The sequence below is a fragment of the Onychostruthus taczanowskii genome, unplaced genomic scaffold (assembly GCF_017590055.1).
Source record: "Onychostruthus taczanowskii isolate IOZ18803 unplaced genomic scaffold, ASM1759005v1 scaffold14, whole genome shotgun sequence".
Lineage (NCBI taxonomy): Eukaryota > Metazoa > Chordata > Aves > Passeriformes > Passeridae > Onychostruthus > Onychostruthus taczanowskii.
This window is the reverse complement of record NW_024498573.1, coordinates 1,509,083-1,531,321: the sequence shown is the minus strand read 5'-3', so window position 1 is coordinate 1,531,321 and position 22,239 is coordinate 1,509,083. Positions and strand designations below refer to the sequence as shown.

The 22,239-nt window shown below is 47.3% G+C and overlaps 2 protein-coding genes across 2 annotated transcripts; both read left to right on the top strand.

Annotated features, from left to right (window-relative positions):
• The first annotated feature begins 9 nt into the window (after positions 1 to 9).
• LOC121332464 (E3 ubiquitin-protein ligase Midline-1-like) lies at positions 10 to 2,860 on the top strand. The gene is made up of 3 exons (XM_041397941.1): positions 10 to 867; positions 1,994 to 2,208; positions 2,783 to 2,860. Exons 1-2 carry the CDS (start codon positions 238 to 240, stop codon positions 2,132 to 2,134), a joined length of 771 nt encoding a protein of 256 aa, XP_041253875.1. The 5' UTR covers positions 10 to 237; the 3' UTR covers positions 2,135 to 2,208; positions 2,783 to 2,860.
• A 33-nt stretch (positions 2,861 to 2,893) lies between these two features.
• SLC26A2 (solute carrier family 26 member 2) lies at positions 2,894 to 20,079 on the top strand. The gene is made up of 7 exons (XM_041397939.1): positions 2,894 to 3,016; positions 3,154 to 3,176; positions 4,256 to 4,392; positions 4,781 to 4,812; positions 5,934 to 6,099; positions 14,902 to 15,528; positions 17,789 to 20,079. The coding sequence occupies exons 6-7, from the start codon at positions 14,914 to 14,916 to the stop codon at positions 19,283 to 19,285; spliced, it is 2,112 nt and encodes a 703-aa protein (XP_041253873.1). The 5' UTR covers positions 2,894 to 3,016; positions 3,154 to 3,176; positions 4,256 to 4,392; positions 4,781 to 4,812; positions 5,934 to 6,099; positions 14,902 to 14,913; the 3' UTR covers positions 19,286 to 20,079.
• Positions 20,080 to 22,239: the final 2,160 nt, after the last annotated feature.

The following is a 22,239-nucleotide window of genomic DNA, read 5'->3' as shown; positions in this document are numbered from 1 at the left end:
CACATCCAGTGCAGACGCAAAGCTGCCCTGGGAGGTGAGGAGAGACTGGGCAGCATTCCCTGCTGGAGACGGAGGGGAAACTCCCCAAAGTGGCTGCCGCAGTGTAGGAAAGTGTGGAGCCGGCAGAGGGAACATTTCTCTGCCGGGCCTGGAAGGGGAGGGCTTGGAGAGGAGGGCTGGCCTTGGCCGGGTGCGTGCTTCTGGTTTTAGTTTCGGCTCTGTGCTCTTGCTGCAGCCATGGCCGAAGTTTGGGAGGGATGTGTAGGGGCTGGCAGCCTGAAGGCCGAGCTCACCTGCCCCATCTGCCTGGAGCTGTACCAGGAGCCGGTGTCGCTGAGCTGCGGCCACAACTTCTGCCGGCCGTGCGGCGAGGAGGCGCCGTATTCGCAGTGCCTCTGGACCTGCCCCACATGCATGGCCGACCTGGCTGTCCCCCTGGAGCTACACAGCAACTTCAAGCTGCGCAACATCGTGGAGGCATTTAAGGCCACCACTTCCAAAGGACAACAGGCTCGAAGAGAAAGCCTGCAGCAGGACGAAGGCACCGAGAAGGGGAAAACAGACGTGGTTCCCTGTGAGCAGTGCCTGGATGGACCCCAGCCAGCTGTGAAAACCTGCCTGATTTGCGAGGTGTCCTTGTGCCAGGCCCACCTGAGCAAACACAACGCCAGGGATTTCCATCAAGAACACATCCTGGTGGAGGTGGGAGCAGGCAAGGCGGAGGAGAGGAGGTGCCGGCATCACGGCAAGCTGCTGGAATGCTACTGCCTGAGGGAGGAGGAGTGCATCTGTGTGCTCTGCTCCATGGCTGGGGCCCATAAGGGCCACGAGGTCATCACCCTGAAGGAGGGACACGACAAAGAGCTGGTAGGGAGCTCTTCCCTGCCCATGAGGACGGGTGAAAGCCGCAGGAAGGGCGGTAGGGCTTCCACAGGGAGTGGGGATGGATGTGAGGGCAGCCCCGGGAAATTTCTCTCCCCCAGCAAGGGACTGGTGCATTGTGCTGGAATTTGCTTTTCATTGCAAGTGGCGGTGTGTTGCCAGAACAGTGTGAACAGCTAAGCAGAGGGAGAAGAGAGGGGAAAGGTATTGGGGGGTGGCCGGGACAAGCGTGGTCAGTCCCTCAGGGTGTGGGGGTCCCTCAGGGCGGTTCCCCTCAGCAGTGAGCTGCAGCCCCGGCGCTGCTAGCCGCCCTCACTACGGTGTTCCCGGCTGGAACTGAGAAGTATTCCTGCAGGGATTAGAAAATCCCTTCCTTCACAGAGCCTCGGGAATGCCATGATGTTGAACTTTGGCTGGGGAAGGGCGTTTCCTCTCTCGAGGTCCTTCCCTTGGGCTCCGTCTGTGTAGCACGGTGGGATCAGGCTCTGCTCCCCAATAACCAGTGACAGGATGAGGGGAGGCAGTCTCAGGTTGTGCCGGGGAGGTTCAGGTTGGACATCGGGAGGAATTTCTTCACTGTTGTTAAACATTGGAAGGGGCTGCCCAGGGAGGTGGGGGAGTCCCATTCCCGGCGGTGTCCAGGGAACGACTGGACGTGGCACTCATTGCTCTGGGCTGCGTGACAAGGTGGGGATTGGTCACAGGTTGAACTCGATGACCGTGAAGGTCTTCTCCAATTTCAGTGATTCTGGGATTCCTCCCTCTGCCACAAATTTTGTGGAGCCAGTGTCCCAGTAGATACAAGAGACATGGGGTCTCCATATTCCTGCCTCTGAGTCCAGCTGCTGTCCTTGAAATGCTCCAGAATCAGTTGAGAGTGAGGGGAGTAAATGCATTCCCTGTGCTCACTCACTGCCTTGCGTTTGAACTATCTGGGCTCTGTTTAGAGCCCAAGCAAAAACCCTGCAGGAACTCAGTGCATGGGCAGGAAATGGCTCCCTCTGGACCTCAGGACAGGTCACAGCCTCCTCAGGAATTAGCAGAAGCATCTTTTGCAGTTGTATGAACTGCAGACTTACTTCCTCCCCCAAGTTACATATCAAAATTTCAGGGCTGCCAAGCAGAAGTGGGATGTGTGAGACAATGGCCATTTCACCAGCTCCACAAACTGGCCATCTGGTATGAAGCTGTTCCTGCTGGGAAGTTCAGTGCTGTCTTTCCTTCTGCCAGGTTAAACTCTCCAGCACCATGACAGACCTGCAGGAATCTAGAAGTGATTTAGTTACTGCCCTAGAAGAGCTTCAGGAAAGAGAGACTCAGATCAAGGTTGGTATCCAGATTATTGCTAATTCATAACATGTTTCCTTCACAGTTCCCCAGCAATAAGTGATTGAAACTATACTGTTAGAAGCAGATGAATAGACAGGGAAAAGAGTGGTTTGAGAAACTGCCAGAAGCCAAGCTTCATTGCAGCCTTCCAGCTCCTCCACAGGAGGAACCAGCTGGGGGATTCCACCCTGTATTGTGGTTGCACAGACCAGGTTGCAGGACTGGCAGCCCACAGACTGTACATAAGATTATGTATTCTTAAAGATTTCTACCTGTTTAATAAAAGAAAAGCAATTTATATCTACAAGTGGGATTTCCAGTGTGTACCAGTAAGCTCTCACATTGGTATTCCATTCAAGAAATTCATCTGACTTGATATATCTGACTTACTATATCAGGATTAATTTTGAAAAGTCTCTGTTGAATCAGATATTCCAAACAAATGTTTATTGTCTGCTTCCTTCTAAAGCCAGCACAAAGGACAGATAGAATCCTAATTGATAGGCAGAGGCACTAAACTGAAGGGTGGAGTTTCTGAGCCAGTGCCCCTTTTTCTCATCTCTTCGTTTAGAACGATACCAAAACACTGACTTCTGAGCTAAAACAGCTGTTTAAAAGTATAAAGGCAGAGCTTGATAAGAAACAGAGGATGATCCTGCGTGACATTCAGTCTTAGGAGGAAGAAAACCTGGCAGTTGTCGCCAACGCAAGGAAGGAAATGGAACAGAAGAGAGACCAGGCTGAGCAGAACCTTCAGGCTTTGCAGATGATAAAAGAGCAACCAGATACTTTCCTCTTCTTCAAAGTAAGCAGTGGCATTCTGCTTTTCTTCATGGATCTGCCTATTTCTCAGCCAGGTGACCTTTCTGAAAATCACACTAATGATATCTCTTTATTTTTATTTTTTCTTTTTTTTTTTTTTTTAAACAATCCTCTTGGTAGGATCTGAAAGAAGTCACAGACAGGTATGTTCCACTTCATAACATTTCTTTTCTTACCTGAAAAAATATGGTATTGATAACTGGGATCAAACCCCATCACCCTATGCTGCAAAGCTGCTCCATAATCCAGCTGAGCCAGAGGGCACCACATCCACAGTATGGATGGAGAGATCCCTGCCTGCTGTTACACTTGTCCCTTTAAATTTCAGTTTCCTGGCTGGATTCTCACAGAAACCACTGGCTTTTATTACCAGAAAACGTTTTTATCAGGGATGAAGCCCCTGGGGTTCAGTTTACAGTAACACTGTCCTGGATGCACATTGGTGACTCCCTCATCTGAGTTCCCAGGGAACAGCCTTTGGCAGCAGAGATAACCAGCTCATTTCCCAGCAAGTCTGACTTGTGGACAAGCTTGGTAGCTAGAAAGATTAATTATTATCTTTAATTTATAACTTACCACTTCCTATGTGATGCCTGGGTGTCAGCTGTAATTCAGTGGTGCAACAGCACACCAACAGTTCCAGATCCAGGAGAGGCTTTGCAGCGGCACTGCAGGCCCCAGCTGCACAAAGGGCAAACATCTACCTGGAATTTGAGGTGTCACCTCGGTAACTTGCACAGATTAAAGCTGAGTTCAAACTCGGGTTGTAAGGAGAGCTTGGAATCACCGTGTGCCTCAGGGCTGCAGCTCGGTCTGTTACTCACAGCTGTGCTGCAAGTCACATCCTAGCCTGTGGGGTAAAGATAATTTTCCAGAAACCTGGACACCATTTAATACGTTTGGCATACTTGTTCTGGCATTGCTACAACAGTAAGAGCCTGCCTGCAGCAAGTCAAGGCTCTGTTCACACACATGGGGATTATCAAAACACCTCCTCCTCTCTCATTATCAGCATTTGAAAGTTCCAGTCGGTCAGCATGAGGCATTGCCAAATAAATAACAGTATGTAGCAGTTGGAATTCAACCTTCACAAAGAGCTGTTAACCCAAAAATTCATGTTGCCAAAGCCCTCTCCTATTTGCAGACTCTGTCCTGGTGAAGAATTTTGTTACCTTTGGATGCTGGATGGTTTTCCTTGGTGCAATGACTCTCTGTGCTCTAGGATTGCAAGTCTGGATCTGGTCACTGAGGATGTGGAGGTGCAGGCAGTGCAGCTGAGTGACAGACTGATGACCCAGTATGAAACCAAGAAAAAGAGTTTTTTGTTGCATCTGGACTGTCTGCTGAACGATGTGTGCGGTGAGCAGCCCCGACCCGCCCCGATGACACCGTGGGAAACAGGGACCTCAATCCTTGGCAGCTCCTTCCACCAGGGTGTGAGGGGCTGATGTGGGGTCGTGAGAGCTGTGGGGAGGGGAGGGGGCAGGTTTCTGTGGATAACAAGGAGGAGGTCTGCTCTTAAGCAGTGCAAGGCCAATTTCTCCTCTCTCAGATGTGGTTTCCTGCTCCCATCAACTTCCCAAGTTCTGCGTGCTCAGTCCCACTTTCAAGAAACATCCTCTGTGTTTGCCCAGCCCCATCCCCTCCTGGTTTATCTCTGACCATGAGGTCCAGGGGGACAGTACCCAACCCTAAACTTGAGTTCATTGCCAGCTTTGTTAACCATTCTTCTATATTTTTTTTTTAGAACAACATCGCCAAGGAAATGAGAAGGAACAGGTAAATCCTTTACTTGTAAAATGTTCCCTGCAAATTTCTCCAGTTGTTCATTTAAGGACTGTATCTCCTGCACTTTCCTACTTCAGTTTTAAGGAGACCTAAGCAGAGTCTCAAAGGCTGTCCTTCACCTTAAAAGAAGGGACTCAGATCTATTCACATCTCTTGTTCTGCTATTAACAAGATGTGATTTGTGTTTTACAAGGCTCTAACATTCAACACCTTTTTTTTTAAAGTGAGGCTTCACCTACTGATACCTCTCCAGAATGTAAGTGTTCAAAAGTACCATTTATTCCTCAGGACTCTGGCTTGGGGCTGTGAGTCTTGCAGAGAAAATCTCCCACCTAACAATGTGATCAGCATTTTGCCTGTCCTTGCCAGAGCGTGTAGCCTCAGGGCAGAAATCTCTGGGAACTCACCAGGCAAATCATTTCTCCTCAGCCTGAGGGACACACTGGGTTTGCTTCAGCACTCAGGAGAACTCTGCTCCTGTTCCAAGGAAAGACCATGGAGGGGTTCCCACCAGCTGGGCAGGAGCTGGAGCAAACCCAGTACCTGAAAAAGTTCCCTAAATAAATCCAAATGCTTCAGAAGATAAGAAAAGTGTGAACAGTATTTCTCTGCAGCTAGCACTAGTCCAGTGCTCAAATCTCATGGGCACAGCAGGGCATCTTTTCTCCAAGCTTTTTAAACTAAATGCTATTTAGAAGTTAACAAAATATTTTTTAATTGTTCTTTTAATTGCTGCAACTGAAGTTCAGTTTGCAAATTATTATCTTCTTAATTCATAAATGAAAAAGAAAATCTTACTTTCTTCACCACTTTTTAACTTTTGGAGCAAATCTAGAGATACATTTTTTAATCAGTGTGTATGTCCATGTATTTCTCATGTGAGCTCAGTCAGTGGCTGTGCTCTACACTGAACCAGACAGTCACTCAAAACAGGTTAGGGAAAAAGAAGGTTTGTTTCTGAGACAAGGCAGTGCTCTACTTGTCAAATGTATCATAAAATATTACTTTATTTTACAGTAAGTGAAACTTTTTCATCTTGTTTATTCCTACTGCAGGAAAGCATTGTTGAGAAGGAACAACATGCACACTTGTCTTAATTTTGATTCTCTTAGGTCCTGATGTAACGGAGATGTGAAAAACAGATGTCAGAACTGAGATGGAAAGAAAAACTGAAATATTATCCAAAATTACCTCTAGTAATGAGAACCTGCCACATGTTTTGATCTCCCCTCCTACCTTGAATTCAAATAAATTCTGTAACACATGAAAATTTTTTTTGTAAGTACTAAGAATTAACACGAACCTAATAAAATCTGCTGCTGCTGCATTGCAAACTGTGGACTCTATTACCTCACGGGTCTAATTATACTTCTGTACAATGATTTGTGGTGACTCTGTTGTCACTATGGGGCTGAATAACCAAATAAATGGCTCTAGACACATGTAAGCAAGGCTGGAGGATTTCATACCATCACCAGGAATTAGTTGTTGAGAGCATTTTTTGTGGGTAGACTCCCAAGAAATCAAGGCTGAAGTTCTCTGTGCTTTTACAGGACCTGTGGCTACAACTCTGTTCTGTCACTTATGATAATCAACACATACCTGATTTCAGGGATTAAAAATAAACACAGCAGTCCATCTCAGATTTAGGGTAACATCTCTTCCTGCTTTAAATGGACTCTCCAAGCTGTGCATGTGCTCAGCCCTGGCTCTGCTGCACCCATCAGTTGTCAGCATTACAGAAAGTGTGCGGCCAAATTTTGGGAGCTGAGCAGTTGCTCAAGGTGACTTTGCAAATATTCCTTCCTGCTCGAAGCCAGCAAGGCACAAAGGGCAGCACAAAGCTGCTCTGAGCCACTCAGATGAGAGAAAAGAATGGAGCCTTTCCTTCAGCACTTTCCTGACCCGGGCTTCTCTCTGGCTGCCAGCTGAAGGAGCTGGGAGCAGCCAGTGCAGGTCAGTGCTGCTGCTGCAGACAGAGTTCCTGCAGTGCTGCAAACCCCTGCAGACAGCAACCCTCCCTCAAACCTGGGATTTGTAACCCTGCTGCAGGCTCACAAAGCTTTTGGATGAAAATGAGAATCTGGGAAGGTGGAATTTTTGAGTTAGATGCTAAGTTGATGGCACAGTTTAATTCCCCCATACATTTGCTTGTTTGCAAAGAGACTCAATGGAATTTGTGACTTTTTTCAATGTTCCATGCTTTAGCCTTGAGGAAGCAAAGAGCTGAAAGACTGGATGAAAGCAGGGCAAGAAAACACATAGAATCCAGCAATTATTTGACTAAGCCTTCTAACACATATCAACACTCTGAAAATTTTATCACCTAATTACTTCTTGACTAGGTGACAACATTGGACTGTGACACAGTGAAAGTGCAGCAATTCTGCACAGATGTTTGTGCAGAACACTCTTTCATGATTACAGTATAATTGTGACATGCATAGTTCTGAGATAAGGACAGAACTTACTTCTTTTTGATATCGTTATGGCTTAAGTATTTTGATTACCTAAGAACTCTGATTCATTGCATCTTTCCTTTTGTATTACGCCCTCTCACCTCCAACCACTCAATTTTTACTTGGCATTTGTCTCATCCTTGATGGAAACCTTTAAAAGCAGCTCATTTAGCTCTTCTTTTTTGGTTTTGCCAAGCACTGAATGATGTGACTGAATTAAATTTAATGCATTTCAAGCATTAGGATGGGCCTCTTCCTGTTACTTAGTCTGATGGGTTTTCTAAGTCAGACCTGCCACACATGGACCTGTGTGTGTGACATTAATTAGAGCCTTCCAAGCCCAGCAGGTCAAGGTGGGAAGGAAGGTTTGTCCCAGCTCTGACAGAATTCACAGATGGGAACCAGGCAGTTCCATCTTCTCCGTCTCCAAACTTAATGCAAGAATGTGCAAATTCAGGCCTGAATCTCAGTGCACTGTGAGCTGTAGAGGGAGGGAAGGGCAAGGAGAGTAAATAACTCATTTTTAACCACTTTCAGCATAACCCAGTCATCCTCCCATGGAGCTGTACCAGCAGGACCAGGGCACTGGGCAGGGAGGTGCCAGGAGGACAGGACTGAAGGCAGGAGGCTCCTGGCTGAGAGCCAGGGGAAATCACAGGCTGCCTTTATCTGCTGGGAGATAACACTGAGCTGAGAGCCTGGGAACGACTGGGAAGAGCCAGGGAGAGCCACTGCCTGTGGGGTTTATGGACAGAGGGCTGATAACAGCATCACAGGCAGAGCAATGTGCCAGGTGGCACCAGGGCACGGCAGGGCTGGACAGGAGCTGCTGGGCAAAAGGCAAGGAGGGAGGGCTCCCGGGGCTGCCCGTGGAACCTGCTCCGTGGAACAAAGCAATTTCCAGGATTACTTTGCAGTCTGACCTGCTCTGTGGAGATTTGGTATTCCAAAGATGATGTGGTGATCTGGAGAAGCAGAGGGGTTGCCAGGCAGGCTGAGTGGGATGGGCAGATGGCACATGCTGGCATTTGTGTGTCAGCAAACCCCAGCTCCTTGGCAGGAGATTCTGGAGCATGAGGAGCCCAGAGGCACATTTCTCCAAGGCCAAAGGTTCCCTCAGCACAGAAATATATTAACCATAAAGCTTAATATAGCTTGAGGAAAGCAGTTGGAAGTGAAATTATTTAATTACCTTAAATAATTGCTTGGATTTTTTCCACCCATTTTTAAGAAAATCAGTCTAAAAGTAAGAAGAAGAAAAGCCTACTTTTTTTAGGTCCAGAAAAATAATAATGCTTGGGATTTTTTTCTTTTACTGTCACGTTCCAAGAAGATATTATTTCCCTGTTTCTGCCATGAAGACATGATGTATTGGATGATCCAAGTTTTTCCACAGCCTGGTCTTCTAGAACAAGAATGAAAATGCTGGAACACCCGTTGCTTGCATTCGTGATTTCTTATTAGGATTCTGCAGAGTGCCTGCACAATAGGCTTTGAATGCTTTTGTCATAGATGTCACTCCTGCCAAGGATTTGCTCTGGTTGTCTTTAAGTCACCATATACTTCAAACTCAATTAAAACTCCTGTGGAAGTCCCTAAAGGGATTGGGAAGCCAGTCACTGATGTTTTTGACAATGGACAGTCAGGGAAGAGGGAGGGAGCTCTTCTATTTCCATTGCAATTGCCTGTTCTGGTTACCATGACATCTAATAGACCCTCATGGAGAAGGGAAATGTTTTCTATGGAAATATTCAGTATTTCTACAGGAAGATTTACAGCATTTGCTTAACACTGAAAGACCAGAGCATGAATTCTGCAGGCTTGAAGTTGGCTTCATTTGCTCCAGCTGTGTATTGGTGGGGTTTTTTTGACAGTTTGCATTCAAGGTTCCACCTGGAATGCAAATATTGGGCAATGTTTGACTTCAGATGAAACGTCTGCTTTTCTGTGCGAAGGGAAGGGAAGGCAGACAGGGCTGGCCCCTCCGACCTTGAACCTCCAGCCCAGAGACAAGAGCAGAGCACTTAGCAGAAACCTGGGATTTTTAATACCCACATTACTAAGGATCCTTCATCCTTCCCAGGTGCCAATGAATCCCATTCAGTTCAACGAATCCAGCTTTCACTGAATCCCAGTGGTACCCCAGGACTAAAAGGGGCCAGAGAGTGCCACGGTTCCCCACCTGCACAAAGTTTAGTTTCACTTCACCTCACATTCTCACCTCACATTATCAACCCTATACTTTCCATTTAAAAGGGCTGAGTGCCAAATAAAGGAGCAGGGGCAGCCTTTCCCGTAACTCCGCACACGGAACCTCCTCGGAAGTGCCCCGGGCCGAGGGGTGGAAGGGGCGCGGCTCTGCCCGGCCCTCCCTGCCCGGAGCGGGGCGGTCCCTCCGTCCGTCTGTAACTCTGTCTGTCCGGCAGTCCGTCCGTCTGTAACTCTGTCTGTCCGGCAGTCCGTCCGTCTGTAACTCTGTCCGGCCGTCGGTCGCTCCCAGCCGCCCCAGGTCCCCGGGGAGCCGCGGGCGGTGAGTACCGAGGGAAGGGGCGGGGGACAGCGGGGTCCGGCTCTGACCCTCCTGGGCCGCTGCTCGCAGCTCCGGAACGGGCAGGAGGAGAGGAAAATGCCGATGGAAGCCATAAGGAAGCTGGGTGGGAAGGCAGCAGGACCCTGGGGCTGAAAGTGGATGTGGTGTGAAGAGCTGAGCCGTTGCTCTCGCTTCCCTTCCGCTCTGCCCGGACCCTCAGTGCAGGCTTGGCTTCCAAAGCGCTCAGCAAAACCCGCAGCTTCGGGGGGCACGCAGCCTGCCGGCTTCTTCTTGCAGGCTTTTATTAATTGTACTAATTGTTGTTAATTGAAACACAACAGCAGTTGCGTTATCCAGCGCAGTCCCGGTGTGTTTCCATTGGGATCGGACGGTCCCTCCCAGCCCTGTGGATGCAGCCCGGGCTGTGATGGGCAGAGTGGGATGCCCTGGGCTGAGCTGGCAGCTGCTGCCTGAGGAAATCCCTTTGGGCAGCTCTTCCTCAGCCCATCCTCAGTGCCCAGCGCAGCTGCTCGGTGTTCCACCTTCCCCTGCTGACAGAAAGGGTGGGAGAAGGGCCCTAACACTTGAATAACTTGCTGGAAGCCTTGGCAAGCTCTCCCTGAGAAATCCGGGTGGGATGGAAGCTGCTGGAGGGGTCTGCTTCAGCCAGGGCAGGGCAGGGCAGCCAACACGCTCAGCTGCCCTTGGGAGGTGACACAACTTCCCTGGAATAGCTGGCTGCCAGCAGGGATTCCATGGGATCTTCCCCAAAAGTGCTGCTGCTGCTCGGGAAAAGTGAGGAGATCCCGTATTTGGAGTAGGAGCAGATCCCATATTTCACAAAAGAGAGGTTTTATTGTCCAGCTTTGCAGGTTTTCCCACATGAGCGGATGGCTGCTGGTTACTGTGCCAAAAGCGAGGCAGCTCTATTTCCACATGTGTTCCTTAAACGTGGTTTTCATTATTCATGTTATTTTCAGTCCTTTGTGGAAGTAAATGTTTGTGGCTTGAATGTTTTGCTGGAGGTTATGAAGGATTCTGTTCAATTCCAAGGTGCAGGCAGTGTTGTTCCAGTGCTTATCTTGGTGTTATCATGGTAATATTGAATTTCCTTGTTGCTCCACAACAGTAAAGACATTATTTGAAAAAGGTTGTTGTCCAGCAAGAGAAAGGTCAAAGATTTAGTTGTCAGAATGATGTGATATACTTTCCTGTTTTATTCTTAGGGGCTGCATTTTCTAAGGGCCCAGCTCTGGTTCAGTTTGTGTGGAACTTGGATTTCTGATTCACCTTTACAATTCTCCAGAAATTGTTCATGACTTTTAGATTATGGATTCATGCATTAGTTTTTAGTGCATGTAAATTCTCCTGTCTAGCAAGGGGTACATGAGGGTGGAGTGTGATCACATACAGTGAGAATTTAAATGTAGAAAAATAAGGAAAACTGAGATGGGTGTTGTAGAAAGAATACTTTTGATTCAGTTTCTACTCTGAAATGCTCACATCTGAAGTTTCACCTTGTAGTAATTATTTCAGCAGGTGAGTGAGCTTCACAATCCAGTTTCCTCTTACTCTCAAGGTGACTCTGATGTGCCACAGATGAATGAAGTCCAAGCCAGCCCTGGGCTGCAGGTAGTGCTCCCCCAAAAACAGAAGCCAGGCAGATGCTGCCACATCATGGGATCAGAAAGAAAGGCCCAGATGGGCTCCAGAAATAGCCTGGAGGTCTGATGACTTCTAGAGACTGCAGGACCTCCCTGTATCTTCATTTTATGGCAGTCAGTTGATAACAGATACTGGAAATTTCCTCGGGTCTGTCTTGTAGATTTTATTATCTTAAGTGAAGTTTGTCACAACGAGACACTCCCTGAAAGGCCAAAAGGAGTGATAAAAGTGAATTCTGGGCTGTGTGTAAATGGCAGCTTTCAGAATAAAAACCACAGCAGCTTCTTTTCATGTTATATGTACAGAATGTCCTGCAGTGTCCAAACTGTGAACCAAAGGTGCTTTCTCAGGATAGGGTGATTTTTTTTTTCTGTATAAGAATAAAATCCAGTTTTATTAGACAAGCCAGGGCTAACGGTTACAAAATTTATACAGGGCAGCACTTTGAGGCAGAACAGGGTGAAATGAGTGTTGGAAATTGTATCATTTCCTACTGTCCTGACATGGCAAGGGGCAGGGACTGTGTGCTGAAAGGTCCTTTTCATGCCACGGAGAGAAAGCTGTCATGCAAGTCAGCACAAAGAGCCAGTATGTGCTCAGAGCAATGGAGCCAAAAAGGTTTTTACTTAGAACATTTCCCTACTGTCTGGACATGACTGAAGCCCAGACACCCCCTCCCATGCAAATGTTTTACAGCAGCACTAAACTAAGCTGTCTGGGGTTTATCTTGGCACATTTCAGAAAATTCCCAGGTTTGGGTGAGCTGCCTGCAAGTCCTGGAGGAGGGACAGAAGGAATCAAAAGAATTTTCACTACTGAAATCTTTACTAAAATCTCAGAAAACAAACTCATTGCTACACATGAAAAGTAGCCTGGCTTGATTTTTTTTTCCCCCTGAGCTTTTGCAGTGTTGATTTGCTGAGCTTTGGGTGGGTGAGAAGCCTTTTGATTTGTAACTCTGTGCTGGTAAAACAAATAAAACTTCTTGAGCAAATACAGCTCCAAAACGTACTTTTGCAAAGTAGAGCTGACACAGGCTTTTGTAATACTCCCTTGATTCTCACTGTGTATTTAGGGGGGTTGTGAGGTCTGTAAATCATCCCTGAGCACAATTTACAGTCCTGTACAGGTGGGTGAGATTGGAAACCTGCAGGGTAGGGGTGGGGGTCTCCTCCAGGTGTGATCACTGTATCATCTTGAGCACGTCCCTTCTTGCAGTGCAGGTTCTTCATTTAAAGATCCTGACTCTTATGTGGCACTCAGTGCTCTGGGCTGGGGACGAGGTGGGCATTGAGCACAGCTTGGGCTGGGTGGGCTTTTCCAACCTCAGTGATCCTGGGATATTACAGCAGGGAGGGATACAGCCCTGTCACACAGAAAATCCATCCCTGCTGGTTTGGGGTCTGTGTTTGAAACTCTCCTTTCAGTACCAGCTCAGGCACAGCCAGCAAAGAGTGGCAGGGTTTGGTTCTTTGGGAGGGTGCAGGAGCTTATCCCTCAAAGAGACACTCTCAGTCTGGGTCTGTGCTGAATGGAAATTCCTTTGGGGGTCCCAGCATGGAGCAGGAGATGAAACAAACTCCTCCCTCGTATTTTCTGTGTGTTGGCTTTAGGTGTGTCTGCAGCTCCAGGGACAGGGACACCACGGTTGGATTAGTTGGGTGGAATTACTTTTTAATTGGTTCTAGAAGTCTCTGAAGAAGCCATTGTCAACATTTAAGTTCTGTAGTTGGTTCTGCTCTTGTGGGTTCCTTTTGCTCAGGCTGTCCTAAGGCAGCAGGCACCACACAAAATCACTCTCACTTCTGCCTCCCAGAAGTCTCTGAAGAAGCCATTGTCAACATTAAGTTCTGTAGTTGGATCTGCTCTTGTGGGTTCCTTTTGCTCAGGCTGTCCTAAGGCAGCAGGCACCACACAAAATCACTCCTCTCACTTCTGCCTCCTATACCTTTGGGAAACTCACACTGCAGGGATGGTAGCAAGGAGTGTTTTAATTAGGAAATATTTCTGTACCAACAAGGCTGTCCAGCCCTGGCACAGCTGCCCAGGTCAATGCTGGAGTCCCCATCCCTGCAGGGATTTAAGACCTGTGGCATTTGGGGACATGGCTTAGAGGAGACCTTGGCACTGCTGGGAGTGGTTGGACTGGGTGATCTCAGAGGGATTGTCCAGCCTCAATGACTCCACAGTTCTGTGATGCTGTAGCTGCTTGAGAAATGGTGATTAACTGGACACATTCTGGGGCAGACTCAAGCGGCATCCTTAGCACTGCCAGTTCCAGTAGCAATTTATTAATTGGTACAATTAATTCAGGACGATTGGACAATTAATTGGGCAATTAATTCAGCAGTGAGCGTTCCACGGACAGGAGTCTGGCTGATGTTTGCGCTGCACGGAGAGGACGTGAGCAGCACATCAAATCCACCTTGTCACTGGCACTCTGGGACTGCAGTGACACTTCTCAGGGTTCTCTTGCTGGGTCTCACCCCAGACCAGCGAGTTCCTGGCTGAAATTTGGGCTCAAGGAGTTTTCTGGAGAATTCTGAATGTTTCTGCAGGTGGGAGAGCTGTCTAAGTGCTGGCAGTCACTTGGTGTGCTCAAGTTTCATTAGGGTTTGTCTCATCAAGAGTTTGCTCTCTCCCAGTCAGGCAATATGTTCCCAGGGTTAAATTATTGATATAATTACCCTGTTTTACTGTGGGCAGCTTGGTCTAGAGCACCAGTTCCAGCAGAAGTGTCCCACCTCCCTATCATTGTGCCCAATAGTATGTTTTCCACTTTGTACATTATTTTGATCAGGTGCAATTTCCTTGTGAAACCAGTTCTGCAAAAGTGTGAAGTGCTTTTTTTTGCAGCGTGTCATTGGCTGTAAAAAAGCCACTTCTTAGGTAACAAACCTTCACAGGATTTGGCAGGTGAAATCACTGCATTAAAAAAGAAAAACAAAAAAAACAACCCACAAGAGATGTAGACTGATCTGTGTTTTGCTGGAAATGTCCCACTTGCAGTTAATTTTCAGCAGCTGAGCTGGAGTGGCTGTGGCACTACAATAACCCCTCTGTCTGGCTTTGCAAGGTGGAGCAGGCTGCAGGCAGAGATTTTTCTCAAGGAAGCCTGCAGAAAGGCAGTGCTGCTGCATTCCTGTCCATTTCCCAACCCTGCCAGCAGCAGGTGTATTGCACAGGATGTCAGCTTCCCTCCTGGGAAGGGTCATTCCTTGCTTCACAGGGATGCAGTGGGGAGGCTCCCTTGAGAAAATCTCATTTTCTTAATTCCCAAGCAAGCTGAGAGGTTCCCAGTTTGCTTGGAAATTGCTTTCTCTCTGCTGAACTGAGAATTTCAGCCCTTGCTTTTCATAAATGCTGTGTTCAAGTCTCACATTGTACATTCATTTTTGGTTTAGTGGTCTTTCTTTGTGTTTTCAGTGAGTCCTGGTGATGGCAGCGATGACAGAGAGCAACCACATCCATGAAATGATGGAAGGGCCAGAAGGAGATGATGCCAAGTGCAGTTTCCATCACACAATGTTCCTGGAACCCCAGGAGAAGAAGAGGAACATGAAGGCTCTGCTGCTTAAACGAGCAAAAGAAACTTGCAGCTGCACCCCGGCCAAAATTAAAGATTGTGTTTTGGGGTTCTTCCCCATCTTACAGTGGCTTCCCAAATACAAACTCAGGGAGTACCTCCTGGGGGATGTGATGTCTGGTGTGATCGTGGGGGTCCTGCTGGTCCCACAGTCCATTGCCTACTCCCTCCTGGCGGGGCTGGAGCCCATTTATGGCCTTTACACCTCCTTTTTTTCCTGCATCATTTACTGCATCTTCGGCACCTCCCGCCACATCTCCGTCAGCATCTTCGGCGTGGTTTGCCTGATGCTGGGCCAGGTGGTGGACAGGGAGGTGGAGAGAGCTGGTTACCAGCTGGAGCCAGCTGTGCCAGGCCTGGAGGGGCTCGGGAATGGCACCGGGAACGGGACAGAGCCGCTCTGTGACAGGGGCTGCTACGCCATGGCCGTGGCTGCCACCATCACCTTCATCTCTGGGGTGTACCAGGTAAGGGCAGCTGCAGCTGGTCCACACCTCTGCTGGGTTGGTTTTTGGGTTTTCTTTTTTAATGCAGTGATTAACCTGCCAAATCCTGTGAAGGTTTGTTACCTAAGAAGTGGCTTTTTTACAGCCGGTGACACGCTGCAGAAAAAAAAGCACTTCACGCTTTTGCAGAACTGGTTTTACAAGGAAATTGCACCTGATCAAAATAATGTACAAAGTGGAAAACATATTAATGGGCACAGTGGTGGGGAGGTGGGACACTTCTGCTGGAGTTATTGTTGGCCTTGCGTTAGAGATAGAAATGAGACTAGGCATCTGATTTTTTATGCAGAATATTACATTTTTTATTATGGAGAGTTCATTTTTATAGGGTATTAGAAAGTACTGTGTTTGAATGTAATTGGTTAGTAATCTAGTGAAACTCAGTTCATTGGTTGGTAAGGGTTATTGTACATGTCTATCAAACTTTTCTAGTTTTATATAGTTTACATATTTTTTTCTAGTATTCTAATATTCTTCTACTTTTCTTCTAATATTCTTCTTCTATACTAATATTCTAATGAGATAGAATTCTTGTTTTGTAAGTGCATCTCGTTTTTTTTTCACAAGAATAGATTGTTATGCAAATTTATATTCATTCCTAGAATTTGTTTCTCATGGAAACTCAACAGACTAACTGTTAATTCAGTTAAAATAAGACCTGATTTTACAAGGCCTTTCTTTTGTAAAGTTTTGCCTGCACCTCCAGCTCTCAATCCCACCTCTGCTCACCACTTTCCTCACTGTGGCCTGAAGCTCTGTTTATTTTTTTGGCATTAGACCCCATTTCATTGGGCCAAAATGTGGTGCATCAGCTCCTAATTCCAGTCTTTAATCATTTGCCTTCAACAAAGAAAAACTTGGACAGTAAAAGTATCTCCAGTTTCCTTTTATTTGTAAATGTGCTTTTAAAAATTTGCTGTTTGCCCATTGGAAGCCAAAACAATGCTATTGCATGGGAAGGATTCTACTGAGAGGATACAGTATATTTTATATTTATATAGCTCTACTTATTTTCTAGAACTTAAAGCAGGTATCCTTGTTTTTAGAATCTTACACATTAACCAGAATGGGATTATTTTTAGCAGTACTGCAGAGCTGTGGTATTTGAGTTTGTTGGTTCACATTCATTTGTTCTCATCTGTCCGGGGTGGCAGCCAATCAAAATTTACAGGAGGGGAACAAAACATGTTTGTGACACTTTAAAACACAGGTTTTGGACACAACCTGGAATTTTTTGTACTGCAAGTTTCTGTTGAGTTATTTGAGGAATATTCTGGGCCTCCCAGGCTATGCTGTATTTTGGGTTTCATCTTTCATCCCTCTGGGGTGGGTGCAGTTTGTGAGTTGCACTTAATAGTCTTTGCAGGTACAAATACAATTAAGTTTCTTTATCTGAAGAAATCAGATCAGTTTATCTTCAGTCCCTCTGAATATTAGGCATATTCTCTAGAGACCAACACCCTCAAATTTATTTTTTTCAACCAAAATCACATACTTTTTGTAGCAGAAACTTTACAGTCAAATCATAAAAAGAAAATCTCACAGCAGTTAGTATTAACTAGGTAAGCTAATTATTATTGATGTTTTACACTTAGAACAACCTTGAATTAATTATCAATGTTATAAGGGAGCCTTTGAAAGCTGTGAGCTGATTTCAGCCAGTCCAGGTTGCAAACCTTGCCTTATCTTCAGTAATTCTTGGAGATTCTCATGGAGTTCCCAGTTATCTCTGTTTTTATGATCTGCAGCAGAGGAGTTTGCAGTTCATAGACTTTCTGAGTCAGAGGCACCAAACTTTCTGCAGTGCAGAGGACAGTTGTCACCCCACAAGCTGTGGTTTTATTGCAGGCTCTGAACTCCAGTGCAAGGCAGATGAAGGCCACCAGGAAAGTTTTAGATCCTTGTGAAGTTCACAGAGTTTAGAGGAACTGAAAGAGAAATGGCAAAAGCAGGGAGCATTTCAAATGTGGGTTTGTTTTTTTCCCTAGGTTTTCTTCTCTTCTTTTTTCCCCGCCAGGGTAATTAGCAGAGCAAACAATAAACATTTGTTGAGGGGATGAAGACCCCCAAAAAAGCCTGGTTTGAATGCTTGAGACTTTCCTCCCTGCTCAGACCATGCCTCATCCTCCAGGGCCATGCAGTGTTGGGTTTTTTTTATCCCAGCTGACAAAATCTGTGGGATTTGTGTCCTGACATGTTGTGTGTGATTGGTTCCTTCCAGGTGGCCATGGGTTTCTTCCAGGTGGGCTTTGTCTCGGTGTACCTCTCGGATTCTCTGCTGAGTGGGTTTGTCACAGGGGCCTCCATCACTGTCCTGACCTCACAAGTCAAGTACCTGCTGGGCCTGGACATTCCTCGGAGCGGGGGCGTGGGCTCCCTCATCACCACCTGGATAAACATCTTCAGGAACATCCACACCACCAACATCTGTGACCTCATCACCAGCTTCTTGTGCTTCCTGGTGCTCATCCCAGCCAAAGAGCTGAACGAGCGCTTCAAATCCAAGCTCAAGGCTCCAGTTCCTGTGGAGCTCTTCGTGGTTGTGGCGGCCACTCTGGCATCTCACTTTGGGAAGCTGAGAGAGACTTACGGCTCCAGCGTTTCTGGCCACATCCCCACTGGGTTTCTGCCCCCACGCCCGCCAGTCTGGACCCTGATTCCCGACGTGGCGTTGGATGCCATCCCCATTGCCATCATTGGCTTTGCCATCACCGTGTCCCTGTCGGAGATGTTTGCCAAGAAGCACGGCTACTCCGTGAGGGCCAACCAGGAGATGTACGCCATTGGCTTCTGCAACATCATTCCCTCCTTCTTCCACTGCTTCACGACCAGCGCAGCCCTCGCCAAGACCCTGGTCAAGGAGTCCACGGGCTGTAGGACCCAAATGTCCGGCATGGTGACCAGTCTGGTGATCCTCCTGGTCCTCCTTGTGATCGCCCCTTTGTTCTACTCCCTGCAGAAATGCGTCCTCGCCGTCATAACCATCGTCAACCTCCGCGGAGCCCTGCTCAAGTTCAGGGACCTGCCCAAAATGTGGCACCTGAGCAGGGTGGACACGGTGGTCTGGGGGGTCACCATGGCGGCCACGGCGCTCGTCAGCACCGAGATCGGGCTCCTGGTGGGGGTTTGCTTCTCCATGCTCTGCGTCATCTTCCGCACCCAGCGCCCCGAGGCGCCGCTGCTGGGCTGGGTGGCCGAGTCGGAGACCTACGAGTCCCTGTCTGCCTACAAGAACCTGCAAACCCAGCCTGGGGTTGTGGTGTTCCGCTTCGAGGCCCCCATCTACTACATCAACAAGGAGTGCTTCAAATCCACCCTCTACAAGCAAACTGGCGTCAACCCCGTGTGGGTGAAGGCGGCCAAGAAGAAAGCAGAGAAGAGAAAGCTCAAGGAGAAGGAGGCGGGGTGTGGGGACAAGCAGAGCGGCGTCCCCGTGGATTTTGGGCCGGAACCTGTGGGGTTTCACAGCATCGTGATCGACTGCTGCGCCGTGCAGTTCCTGGACACGGCCGGCATCCGCACGCTCAAGGAGGTCTGCAAGGACTACGGGGACATCGACGTGCACGTGCTGCTGGCCCAGTGCAACCCTTCTGTCAGGAGCTCCCTGCTCCGAGGGGAGTTCTTCAAGGAAGGGGAGGACCACCTGCTCTTCCACAGCGTGCACCAGGCCGTGGACTTTGCCCTGGGCGCGCAGCGGCACGGTGCTCCGAAGAACTAGATTGGGAAGAGAGAGAGATTGGAACAAAGGCTGGGCAAAATGTCTATGAAATCAGTGGGTGTGTGCTCAGGTAGCAGGGCAGGGTGGAGCCAGCACACTGGTACCCTGCAATCTCTCTGGATTTACCTGCCTGGGGTAGTGATTCCGTGGGAGGTGCTGAATGAAAGCGGTTCTTAACTTGATTGTGGCCAGTCTGCAGATCTTAAATTTCCATGGGGTTGTTCATCTCATGTCTCCTCTCCGGAGCTTTCTGTGTCTCAGTTCCACTCTGAAGTTCTGATCAAGTCTTTTTTGCCACCCTGTCCTTGTGGATGAGGTGGGATTTTGGAGTAGTCTGGACATCCTGTGCAGCTGAAGAATGAGGCAACTCGTTTCTCATCCCTCATTCTGGCATTGCTTTCCATCACCACGCCCTTGTGTTTGCCCAGGAAGGGCTGCCAGGGACTGTTTGCTCAGGTCTTTATTGGGCAGTGCTTGAATTTGCAACCTCCCTGAATTTCAGGTAGAGAAATCAAATGTAAACATGCAGGAAGATATCTTAAGGACTATCTTCTGAGCAAGCACCTCTCACCTCCAGAGGTTTTGGCACTGCCTCCTGATTCAGCCAGGCCACAAGGACATGGTTATCTCATTTCTCCACAGGCCTTCACCTGCCTGTGCCCATGGAAATGCTGCCTCTCCAGCTTGATTTTAATGATTTTTTTTTTCACAGATGACTCTTTAGAAGTCTGATTCATTCCTATGGTCAGTCAATCGTTTTCCTAATATTTAGGAGCTCTTTAGAATTGTGAGCATTAGATATGGAAAATATCTAGCTCTTTAATTTTAACCAAAAAAAAGTCCCTTCTAGGCAGTTTTTTTATGCCAGGTAGAGAGAATCACAGGCACCAAAGTAAAAAGGGACAAATAGGTGATCCAACATCTGCCCAAATGTGTCCATGTCACACAGACTTTGTGCATGAATGCAGGATTTATTTGCTATAAACCCTTTGCTCTGTCCTGAACTTTATGCAATGGGAGTGCACAGACCATTGGAAAAGGAGCCAGGAAAATTCTTTCCTGGACTTTTTTTTTTAACCAGGTCAGTATAAATCGAGCTTTTTACTTTGATTTTAAATTCTGTGGAAGTGAAAAGTGCCTGTTCTTCATGCTAAAATACAAGGGAAGGATTTTTTACTGCTTTCCTCACAGCAGTAGAATACAATTGTGAAGGCAGAATTGAGAGATTAACAGTTTTTCCTGAATGCCAGCTATACACAGCACACATTCCTGGAAGAGGGTGCTTTCTTCCCAGAGGAGTTTACAGTCTGAATTTCAGGTGCTTCACAGCTTTTAAAAGGGAAAGGTGCTGTGAATAGACAATATTCTCATCCTTAATAATTCAAAAATAATGAGTCAGAAGTAAAAAAAGGTGTAAAACCCAGTATGAATTGTGAAATGTTTACTAAATAGAAAGAGATTTTGAGTTTAAACTGTTTTGTTGGTTTATTTCTTGTAATTTTTCTTTTTTTCTGAGCAAGGACCAGTAACTATTCTCTTCTTTCTGTGAAAGCTGAATGTCATGGATCACTTCGCCCTGGGAGCCTCAGAGAAGGATGAGGCAGCAGGAAGAGGAGTCCTTTTTGTGTTAACTGAATTTGCTGCATTTTTGAGGAGCCAGAGCAGCACAGAAGTGCTGGGGGAGGTGAGGGGTGGCTGCAGCACAGCTTGGAAAGGCAGAACCTTGCTGGTGCCCACCCACTGCACCTCCCAGGACTGGCACTGGTGAGGAAAAAGCCTCTGTGTGTCCCTGGGAAAGGTCTGCAGTGCTCAAACCCCACAAATGTTCTGTCTCAGCCCTGAGGCTTCTTTATGAAGGAGAAGAATCCCAAATTCTGCTGAATTTTTCCTTTGCTGCCGTAACCTCCCGCAGGAACGTTTTCACTCTGGGCTGAGGATGCTTTGTGCAGGGTGGGGAGTTGTGACCACTGAATTGGCATTGCCAGGGAGGATTGGGCTGAGCTGTGGAAGGGCAGTGAGCAGGGTTACATTTTTTTAGGCTGTATTTCAGTTTTTAAGCCAACCTGGTTTGTGTGCAGAGCCCCTGGGAGGGCAGGTTTGTCCCCACAGGGGTGGCAGTGCCATGGCCTGGGGGAGTCCCTTTGCAGCTCACTTTTTTCACATGGTCAGAAAAAAATCTCTGGAACTTTGAGGAAAAGCCTCGATGCAGCTTTTTAATGCTGATTTTTAACTCCTGTTTTGCCAGAGGGCAGAGCAGCACTGAAAGTGCTGACAGTAAAGGACAGCACGGTGGTGGTTGCAGATGTTTTATTTGTTATTTATTTGCAAATGTTCCTGCCTTCCTGCAGCTGCTTGTTCTCACCCCTGAGGCATGGGCAGGACACAGGAAGGGGGAGGAAGGAGCTGCTGCCCAGGACACTTCAGGGCAGGTGAGCCACCAGTGGGACAGAAGGCAAATAAAAATTCCTCCGGGTGATTCTTTCCCCTTCCCCTCTCTCCCATGTTCTTTCCATGCTGCCCAGGTGGAGATTTTTTCACCTGTGACCGTGCACAGGTTTGTGTAACGAAATTCCAAACCTTTATTTATTACAAAATGGTTTTGCAAATGCATTCCTGCCTGTGTCAGGAAGGGAAGAATAGCAATGTTAACTCCAAAAAGGACCCACTTCCTGCAACTAGTGGGATGTGTATTTGTGGCTCCTGGGTATTTATTTACATAAAAGCACAATAAAACAGCCATAAAATGATTTGTCAGATAATTAAATTAGATTATATCTAAAAGATGTGCTGAACATTACCTGGAGCACGTTGCATTTGGCCTCAGTGCTGTTTGTGCAACCTCCAAATTTCATTTCCAACAAAACACAAGAAACTATTAAAATGCAACAGCAAAAGCAGCCAGGCAACCAAACTAAATACTTTTAATGTTCTTATTTAAAATTAATAAGTATCTG

Bases quoted from the DNA above. Each gene is read 5' to 3' on its own strand.
- SLC26A2 (XM_041397939.1), top strand. From the start codon at position 14,914: ATGGCAGCGATGACAGAGAGCAACCACATCCATGAAATGATGGAAGGG. The intron at 15,529-17,788 runs GTAAGGGCAGCT...GGTTCCTTCCAG, and splicing joins TCATCTCTGGGGTGTACCAG to GTGGCCATGGGTTTCTTCCA.
- LOC121332464 (XM_041397941.1), top strand. From the start codon at position 238: ATGGCCGAAGTTTGGGAGGGATGTGTAGGGGCTGGCAGCCTGAAGGCC. The intron at 868-1,993 runs GTAGGGAGCTCT...TCAAAATTTCAG, and splicing joins AGGGACACGACAAAGAGCTG to GGCTGCCAAGCAGAAGTGGG.